This window comes from Anopheles moucheti, chromosome 3, assembly GCF_943734755.1.
Source record: "Anopheles moucheti chromosome 3, idAnoMoucSN_F20_07, whole genome shotgun sequence".
In the NCBI taxonomy this organism is placed as follows: domain Eukaryota; kingdom Metazoa; phylum Arthropoda; class Insecta; order Diptera; family Culicidae; genus Anopheles; species Anopheles moucheti.
The window spans coordinates 71,866,597-71,877,320 of record NC_069141.1 but is presented as its reverse complement, the minus strand read 5'-3'; the positions used below and the strand labels follow the sequence as shown (position 1 = coordinate 71,877,320).

Sequence of the window (10,724 nt, the reverse complement as noted above, 5' to 3'; positions counted from 1 at the left end):
TTTTGCTCATTCTCGTTAGGGCAGTTAACAATCAGCACTTCAATCGGGGCAGTGCATGCGGAAACGGAAATGAAGTGAATCGTTTGCCGCGGTCTAGCGTATCAGTGTGCGGAAATGCGAACAACGGACGGATGCAAATGGGCGATTATGTAGACAGATAGACGAACTTGGTAGTTATCGCGCGGTGTTTTATTATGAATCTATACATTAATTAAGGTAAGTTTCTTTCCATGCAACATAATGTTTGAGATTCATCATGGTTTGTTGATAAATATTCTGAATAACAATTCCACCTGCGTTGATAGCAAATATTTTACATTGAATCATTTTATTCGTAAAGCAATACCCACACGCACCGATCAGATACGGTATGCGAGAGATTACAATTTGATTAAATGTATGGGTATTGCGTTAATTTTTTTATGGGTTTTATTATTTTTCCTTTTGGAAGCTCTCGACATACCTAATTTAAATGTCAGAAATAATCTTTTGCAATCAGAACTTCATAAGAATACATTTGTTTAATACTAAATCTATCTAAATATTATAACCTTGAAAGATTTCCAATGCAGAATAGTGCATTTAAGCATAAAGCATTCTATATTAAACTGTTTCAATGTTTCAAAGATTTATCAGGTTAAACTGTTTTAAAACATGCAATGATATGTAACATTTTATACATTCCGTCACAAATGTATAGAGAATTAGTTAAATATCAAGTAATTATTTTGCTATTAAAATATATTTTGACACCTTTAAAATAGACTCCATTAGAAGCAATACGAAAATGTTCTCTTTTTTCCCATCGATTTTTTTTGTAGCCGTTTGAAGCCATCGCCTTCAGTTCCTTAAGTGAATTCCTATTGATCACCGCAATTGACAAGAAGCGGCGTCCGTAGAATTGTAATTTCATTTTTGGCAACAGAATGATGTCAGAGAGGAGCCTTAGAGGTTAAACATAGTTTTTATTTTGTGTCGAGATTGCTGGAAAAATGTCTAGCCCGCTCTTTTTAGAGATATAATTTAACTAATTAAACATTCCTAACTATCTTAACTATCTATAATGCAGTTAGCAAAACGACTGCTAGCTCTTCTATGGATATAATCGATTGTCAGAACTACTTAATAAATTATATATTGTACTACGCAGTTGATCACCAGGCGTCTCCATCGTTCGTACTTTTTGCATGGAGACGCCTGGTGTTTTGTGACCTTTGTTAATCAAGACTTAATTTGTTTTTCTTAAATAAAATAAGTAGGAACGGCTTTCGATGGTGAATTAATAGGTGAAAGTTGATTGAAGTTCAGCAAAGCAGTTATGCTGTTGTTTGTATATGTTTTTAATAATACATTCATCATTTGAGACGCATTTTGGAAAGAATAACCTTTTCATAGTGATTCCTTTTATGTGTTTCGTAAAATAATAGCAAACGTGATGTAAGATTTAGTTAAAAATAGTGGTATTGTCTCCAAATCACCAAATGGCACTGATGAGCAATCTCTTATGTTATGTTACATATTTTGCCTTTTTTTTTTATTAGATTTCACAAAATTGAAACTGAAAACAATTCCTTTCATTGAAATAACTTAAAGAATAACTAAAAATAGGTTATTTACAAGCTTCTAATTGCAAGCGGTCAATTAAACTGCCTGTTTGATTTACTTTGTTTTTTTTTTGTACTAATTCCATCTAAATAGTATATCCTTGAAGGATTTCCATTGCAGAATAGTTCATTTAAGCGTAAAACATTCTATATTAAACTGTTTCAATGTTTCATTATTTATTATTATTTATTATTATAGCTTATAATTTATTATTATTATCAGGCTAAATTGTTTACAAAAATGCATTGTTATGTAACATTTTATACATTTCGTCACAATTAGTTAAAAACAAGTAATTATTTAGCTATTAAAATTTATTTTGACACCTTTAAAATAGGCTCCATTAGAAGCAATACGTAAATGTCCTCTTTTTCCCATCGAAATGTTTTTTTTTTGTCCCGTTTATAGCGATCGCCTTCAGTTCCTTAAGTGAATTTCTTTTGATCACCGCAATTGACAAGAAGCGGCGTCCGTGGAGTTGTAATTTCATTTTTGGCAACAGAAAGATGTCAGAGGAGAGCCTTAGAGGTTAGAGTTCACTTGCCGTAGTATGTTTTCCGCCACCTTCTTTTTGAACCAGTCAAGCAGCCACACGTTTTAAATGCCCAATTGACCTTCTAAAATCCTGCAAAATGTTTCGCGAGATACGCTTAAGTTATTAGCAATCCTTCACATTACTCAAATTATTGTTTTCCATCACCATTTCTACCAGTTGAATACGATGATGGACAGCCAGAGTGAGACAAAACATCGAACAAAGTCTCGACCCTCTGCGAATGCTTTATCACCACACGTAGGCTCGTGTTTTTGACAGCACATTCTCGCGATATACTTTCCTTTGCTTTTTCTATGATTCCGCACACCAAAAAATACTTAATTTCAGACGAATTCTTTGTTCTTTGCATAAAAGTTAATGTCAAAAAATATATAACAGGAATGTTGTGCGAGAATGTTATAGATATTTGTTACAATCCTTTAATATTTTTAACAAGAATTCGTTCATGTAATACATTTTCTTTTTTAGTTCTATACACACGCTCTCCATGCCTGTGTTTGTCGGTATCCTGTTGCGGTGGTAATTATGCATACCGAATGGTATTCAATTTTGATATTTAAGACTGTATGAAGCAAAAAAACAGCTCCTGTTCAGAATGTGCCTCCACTTTTTGGTCGAAATTCAAGTATCTACTTATAGTTCTTTTGCTATCCCTTGGCATGGTTATGGCCATTTCTACGTGGAGCATGTGCAAAAACAAAACGGATGAATATTCAATTTCATGCAGATTGATAACATCAGTTGACCATAACCTGGCAACATATTGTTCTCGACGAGTTCCATCTTTCCACGAAACCGGCTTGATGCCAAACATCACAAGACATCCCCAAATACATAGCATACGTACATCCCTGTTCGAATGGTATAACTTTTCCGATTTAGATTTATGACATTGTTTTTTTTTCTGTCCCCAGTTGCGAACAGAAGCGCCCGGAAAAAAAATGTATATATATGACCATTTTTTCGTTGCTTCTGCAGATGTACGGTTGCCAAACGAAACGGGAAACGGTGCTAATCAAATCGGATGTGCGATGAGAATGATTGCCTAGCAGTGGTGGGACCTGTTGAAACTAAATGACTTAACAATTCGGTTAGTTTTGAAAGCAATTGCAGCTGTGAAGAGTGCTTTTGGACAAAATGAATGGATTTATTTTGTGAGTGGGAGAGTGTGTTGAAAGTGGGTTTAGCTTTTATTGAAACGATAAATACCATAAAAACATAGTTTTTATTCCGTGTCGAGATTGCTGGAAAAATGTCTGGCACGCTCTTTTTAGAGATATAATTTAACTAATTAAACATTCTTAACTATCTTAACTAGCTATAATGCAGCAAAACGACTGCTAGCTCTTCTATGGATATAATTGATTGTCAGAATTACTTAATAAATTATATATTGTACTACGCAGTTGATCACCAGGCGTCTCCATCGTTCGTACTTTTTGCATGGAGACGCACAGTATTTTCGTATTAAATATCAATCACCAGGCGTCTCCATTAGTACTTTCAGCATGGAGACGCCTGGTGTTTTGTGACCTTTGTTAATCAAGACTTAATTTGTTTTTCTTAAATAGAATAAGTAGGAACGGCTTTCGATGGTAATTAATTGCTGAAAACTGATTGAAGTTCAGCAAAGCAGTTATGCTGTTGTTTGTATATGTTTTTAATAATACATTCATCATCAGACGCACTTTGGAAAGATTAACCTTTTCACAGTGGCTTCTTTATATGTGTTTCGTAAAATAATCGCAAAAGTGATATAAGATTTGGAACTGATGACCAATCTCTTATGATATATTGTAATATAAATTATAAATATAAATTAATAACAATTCCTTTGATTTAATAAACTAAAACAATAACTAAAAATAGGTTTTTTACTAGCTTCTAATTGCAAGCGGCAAATTAAACTGCCTGTTTGATTTACTTTGTTTCAATTTGCTGAATTTAATCCACAGGCACCCCCACAATCCACAATTGTACGCTTGTTTTCGCGCTACAAGTGCATACAATGTAACAGAAACAAATAACAATCAAAACCAATTATGAATACCTGTGGCGGTTCCAGGAGCCTCTAGTATAACATAATGACATTTCAAAGGATGACACGGTGCTCAATCATATTCGATTTTCTAGAAAATCAACACACAAAATTGTGCTCAATTGATATTGTGTGGTATGACGATTAGACAAGGTTATTCATTATGTAAATATTTTCCGCTCATAGTATTACCACAGAGATTTATTTAACGTTCCAAAAACATTTAAACGGAGTAGTGAGCACGCACGTAAACGCATTTGATTAAGCAATAAATTCGATTCCTTTGCACATTCATCCCGAACGATGCCCGGCGGATGTGGTGAATTCCAAACCCTTTATTATTGTATGGCGTTTTCCACCATCAAATACAACATATATCAAGTTCCTAGCGATTGGGTTTCACGTTTTCCAGCATAATGATAACGTAAGCACCGCACACTCGCGATACATTGTCATACTCATATTTCGAGCTCGCTCGATCAAACTCCGGCGTCCCCAGTTGCGCCCCGTACAGTGTAGTGATTAAGTATTAATGAGACGTATAACGATACACGTAATGCTATTCTCAAAACGTTCACTGCGTTCGTCAGTGTGTGTGTGTTTTTTTTGTATTCACATCGCAATGCAAGTCCGTCGCGGCGGACTACCAGACGTACATTCGAACGCGAAATTCCATTATTTTTGCACCCAAACACTGGTTGACTGGATGGAGTGAAGTGGTGGAATGGTGGAATGATAATCGTGGCCTGGAATTATCACCCGCACACCACCGATAGTCGGCGTCGTTGTAACCGTTTGCTGATCAACGGTTTGGTTGATGTGTGCATACGTGTGCGAAATCATTCCACCGTAAGTGCGGAGCGGACCCAGTTCAGCGTAGGCGTTGCTTCCCACTTGACACGGAGCACGGTCGCGACTTCTCTTCCTCGGCCAGATTCTTGGATGCTCTTTGTCTGACTGCTGCACAGCCCAGCACGAGCCCAGCTTCCCATTGACAATTGCTTGGGGCGTTCTTTTGAATTTTGAGCAGTGTAAGAGATGCTGCAGCGAGAGAGGAGAAAAAAACAACCCCTAGTCGTAAAAACATTTCCCCCTTCAGAACACGGGCAGCAATGCTGCAAGAAGTCTACGCGACATTGCGACTTGCAGCCGTAACTTGTCGTAGAAAACACACAAACAAGCAAAACACACAAAAAAAATTGCACGAGGAACTTCCATTGAAGATTTGCATTCAATCCACTCGCGACTCGGGTTTTGTGCAGCGAGTGGCACGAATAAGTAGCGACTGCTTGCTTGCGGCTTCACTGTTCGGAAAGTAATCGCCATATGAACAAGTTTCATGGTGGGGAAGATGCGATATGATGCGAGCAAAGCAAAAGTTTCCAAGGGCAAGCCTTTAACACATCGTTCGCCGGCTGCCGGGCTGCCGCAGCCACGTGGCGTGCACCCGTGACGTGGCAACGATGGTGGGGGAATAAATTTTTCGGTGAATCAAAAAACCATTTGTACACCAACTTTTCCCATCACCATCACGAAGTTTTCGCTCGCAGCTGCAAAACCGCAACGACAAAAAAAAAAATCCAACAAACAAACGCTCCATATCACAAAGGGTCCCCCCCCCCCCGACTCCATGCGACTCGTGCTTCCGAATGATTGGTGCGACCAGCCTGCCAGGTACTGTCGTGTCTTCCATTTTCTATTTGCTTTTTTGTTTTTAATGTTCGGTTTTATGTGTGTTTGTTTTTTTTGTCTCTACTTCCCCCCTTCTCCCACGATGGGAATGCATCCCGAAAATGCATCCCGTAATGTGTGAGTGTGCGTTTTTTTTTCGTCCAGGCGGCGGCAAGTCAACGTACCTTCCTGCCTTTCATTCTCCTCGGGGGCTTTTGTGGTTGCACTGTTCGCACAGTTGTGGTGCGGCTATTGTATCTTCGGTTCTGGTTACCCGTCACACTGTACACAACCATTGCCCGATTGCCTACGAGGGCTGCGACACGCCAGCAACACAATACCGTACTGTCTTTGACACTCGCCTTCCTTCTCCCTGCGGTGCCGGTTATCTTCCGCCCCTGCGTGCCAACATGCCAGAGTTTCGCCAAAGTTCTCGCCACGCCACCATACTCAATGCCATGAATTATCAACAGCTAACGCAAGTGGATTGTAACGAAACACCACGGGTGGTAATTTGTCATTTGGTTGATTAAGAACTACGCTCGACATCGGTACACAGCGCACGGTGTGTGTGTGAGGACGATTTTTGCCCCTACGGGCAACGCGTTAGATACACGTCCGTATGTATCCGCAACCATCCATGTGTACCATCCGGTGCGCATCGGTCCGGGTGCCATTTCGAATTTAAACATTCATGATAATCGTAATACATCGCGGCAAAGGACATGAACCGTGCACACTTCCACCGGGGAAGCTGTACAGCATGAAATGTGTAGTGTAGCTGTACCACATTCTACCACACAAACACACAAACAGCGCTCGCTCCACCGTTAGTGATATGGCGTAATAGTATATCAGCCCGCTATATCATGGCACTAGATAAACATATCCAATACGGTGGCGGGGTATAATTTGTAATCATTTTTTCAGTTCATGCTCAGCTAACAAATGTGTGCCACAAATGTTGAAGTTTTAGTAACGATACGGTCATTTTCAATATTAATATAGCATTAGATTGAGATTGAAAATGAAATATAGAATATTAGAAAGATGTTAATATAAATAATTTAAGTGATCTTACGTACAGGGTTTGGCGATAGATAGGATCTGGCGTGCCAAACTTCGGATCGCGTGCACAATTCTGTCAGGCAGTTTTCGCACATGCGGAATCAAATTCGGATTCTAGATCTTTCGATACCCTAAAATGTTTTGGGTTTCACTATCAATCTCACGCTTTTTCTTATTCGCTTGAGAGTTACATTAAGCTATACACGCCATATACTGTTTATCGCCAAACCCTGTTTAACAATTTGAAAATTAAAGACTGGCTCTTGAATATTCTAATTAAGCATACTCATCAGCTAGTGTAATAATTCATAAAGCTTTAATTGCAACTGAGGTGGTCGAGAGTGTAACTAGTTGGTGTGTTTTCTACAGGGTTTTGCAATAGATAGGATATGACGAGCCCAACTTACTGGCTCCCGTAATAAACAGGGAGTTTGATAGTGAAACACAAAACACTTTATGGAATTGCGTACACATTTTAGTGAATGACAAAATGGTCAGCCTGTTTACGTACAGAGGAATTTAAAAGTTGTAATATGATGTACAATATTTTATGAAATTTTAAACAACTGATGTGCAGAATAGGGTGTAAACGAAGAGTTAGTTCAATCATAATTTCTGGAGAATAATTTTCATCACATTTAAATGTCAATAATTTTATTTTATATCTCAACTCTTGCACAATTCTGCACGTAAACGGGGTGCAAGATTTAGCATTCACTAAATTGTGCACGCGATTCCATATCCAGTTTTTGCAATTCTGTAAGTTCACTATCACTAGTTCACTATCAAACTCCCTGTTTATCTTATTCGTTTGTGCGATTCAGTAGGTTGGGTTCGTCATATTCTATGCATTTTAAAACCCTGTAATTCTTAATAATTCATTAAAGTGCTTTTTTAAGTTATCCTAAGTTTTTGAAGTTACTAACATGATGCAAAATTATTGTATCGAGTTTGTCAGCGTATTGTGGTCATTTTTGTCACAATCTTTAAATTTGTGGTTGACAGCTCACAATACAGAACATCCAGTAGGTCCCACCATATACACAGAAGATCGCTTTTCCATATAAATATTCCAGGTAGTTGTCACTGGGTACAGGAATGTACAACTGGTGAAAAGTGGGAGGAATATAAATGCGCATTGTCCTTACCAATGTTGTTCATTATGCTCCACTTTGGTGGTACTCGTTTTGCCACACACGAAACAATAGATTATTTCTCTTATTTATTCCCGCACGAGTTCATCCCATTAGCATCACCGCACCATTCTCGATAGTGCAACACCCATGCGGGAAAGGAAAAGTTTGACAAAACAGCTATTCTTCTTCCATTTTCAGTATCGCCTAGGAATTATGGAAGTGGCAAGAGCAACACTATCACGATTGCCCGGTAAGTAGTAGCGGTTGTTATTGTTCGTCTATTTACATACACAATACTCTTGTTGGTAGAAGAAAAACGGGCACGATCTTTCCCTTCTCCGCACACTACACCACCCCCTACCATTATTCCCCAAGCGCCCCCCAAAAATGGTGGGTAGTGTATTAAGGGAGCTAGACAAATTTTGTTACGAACAGCAATAAATCCACTAATAAACTAGCGCGTAACCTCATAAATCATACCCCACACCCCCCATCGAACCATGCTGCCGGGATGCGCCCATCCATCGGACGCAGGGTTCGTGCACTGCCTAGCAATGGCGATACTCATCGAGCAGGCGGGGTATGCGCTGTCGTCGGAAAATCTTCAGATGCCCAACTTTCTGCACGAGCTTCCGTCGAGCGTGCTGTTCAGCAACGACACCGGCAACGCGCAGCTCGTCTGCCAGGCCTACGGCGGTCCGCAAATGATCATCCAGTGGATACTGAAGGACGGCAGCCTGGTGAGCAGCGTGCCGGGACTGAGGTAAGTGGAACGGAAACTTTTCAGATCACATATCAAACACGAGATTATCGTGTCGGGGCGCTGTGTGCGATGCGTTTCGGCCACCGGGACGATTGGGGTACGGCTAAAGTTTCCGTCGGCTAAACCACCCTCGTCGCGTGCTCGCGCGCCACCCGCCGGACAGGTTTTGATACGTGAATTATTAATTAAAGATGAAAGGCGCAACGGAACGGTGAAATAAACTTAAAGAAGGACTCCACTCCAGCCCAGCACGTAAGCGCGCACACATGCCCGGGTGCGCCATTTTCCGGCACTTTTCACTGCCGCTGTCGGGGCGCTGCTTGGCGCTCGTCACGCTTTTTGGGTGAGCGCGCGTGTGTTTGGTGTGTGGTTTGGAAAAAGTTTAGAAGACAACCAAAGTCACGATTTGCGGTTGCGACCTTTTTCCAACTGTCGGCGGGAGTTTCATTCCACCCCGGCCCCGCCGGCACATTTCCCACCGGGAAAAACCACGCACCACACTAAACATGTAAACCGAAGTTTATTCGAAAACTCGACTCGAAGCACAAAGCAAATTCTCCACCCCATACCATTTCATACACACACACACAAACACACACACACACGCACAACAGGTATGGGAGTGCTGAAGAAGTATCGCTCGGAAGCAACGAAACAGCAGAACCCCTGCCGCATTAATTCGTGCAAAACGCAATCTGAGCCGAAGCGCAGAGGACGAAAGATGCCATTCTTTATGTTCCACCTCATGATAGTACACTTGATTATGTGCGTGGCGCGTGTGTGGGCCTCAGACCCTCCCATTCGTGCGCGGGACATTATGTACGATGCATTATGTACCTGTTCAATCTTCCGTAAACTTATCAGTCTTGATGCAATATTTATTGGGATTACGTGCGTGCGTCTTGGGCTGGCAGTGGGGCGGGTGAGGCCACTAGGGTACGTGGCCGTTGAGGGGTGGTTCGAAAACATTTTCAATACATGCAGACCCACACACATGCTTGGTTCTGTGTGTGTATTCACCGTATTCGGCACCAGCCCGGTATGGCGAAACAACGGCTGGTGAAAGTATCCGGGATGAAGGATCTTTTCTTTGATTTTGTGCAGTGCTTTGATTGGCATCCGGTCACCACACAATACCGCTGGAGATGGCTTTGTTGGAAAGCGGACGATAAAGTCACAGTCGATGGAGACATTCGTTCGAGCGAATGAGCGAATTGGAAGTTATAATGTTGTGCTTCAAGAATCAATCCGTACGCTACCGGACGTCCATTATCTTGCTGCGTTTTCTTTTAACCTTCTGCTACCGAGCATCAGTTTGCGGATAATTAATTTAATACCTTTATTAAAGTTAAAGGAATAATTTTGTGTACATGCGAAACATTTACCTTGGGATTTGGAGGGACTTTACCGGTCAAACCGTTGACAAACTTCGGCAGAACTATCGAGTGACGGTAGAATGTTGTTGCTGGCAACGCGGTTGCTATGGATTTGACAGTAGCTGCGTTGCTATTTGCTGTGCACTTTACCAGCAGCATTGTTGCTCAATAGTTCTGCCCCACATGTCAACGCCTTCTTCTCTATATTTCCATAACTGAATAAGTTAATTATGTGCCCGAACAAAACAACATCTCAGTGAACTTGTCAATATAATCCTCGAAACCCCTGTAATAGCACAATAAAATGATATATTCGATATATTGAAATATATTAGTAATAAATGTGTTAAAGAGATTTGTGAACAAGCTTTTGTAAGCGATATTTTGAAGAAAATCCATTAATGGATGTTTTGGACTGATTCCAATAAAATATTTCCCAACATTTCAAGGTATTAACAACGTCTCTTTTTAACGTTTGAGTTAAAGATTTGTTATGTAATGCAACGAATGG

The 10,724-nt window shown here is 40.3% G+C and overlaps 1 protein-coding gene across 1 annotated transcript in view; it reads left to right on the top strand.

Moving 5' to 3' along the window:
- The window catches only part of LOC128305890 (cell adhesion molecule Dscam2), a 39,763-nt gene continuing 29,039 nt past the window's right edge, over positions 1-10,724 (top strand). Inside the window, exons 1-3 of the mRNA XM_053043522.1 lie at positions 1-216; positions 8,273-8,324; positions 8,609-8,837. Coding sequence (XP_052899482.1) covers positions 8,288-8,324; positions 8,609-8,837 — 266 coding nt within the window. The 5' untranslated portion in view covers positions 1-216; positions 8,273-8,287. The remainder of the gene's footprint in view (positions 217-8,272; positions 8,325-8,608; positions 8,838-10,724) is intronic.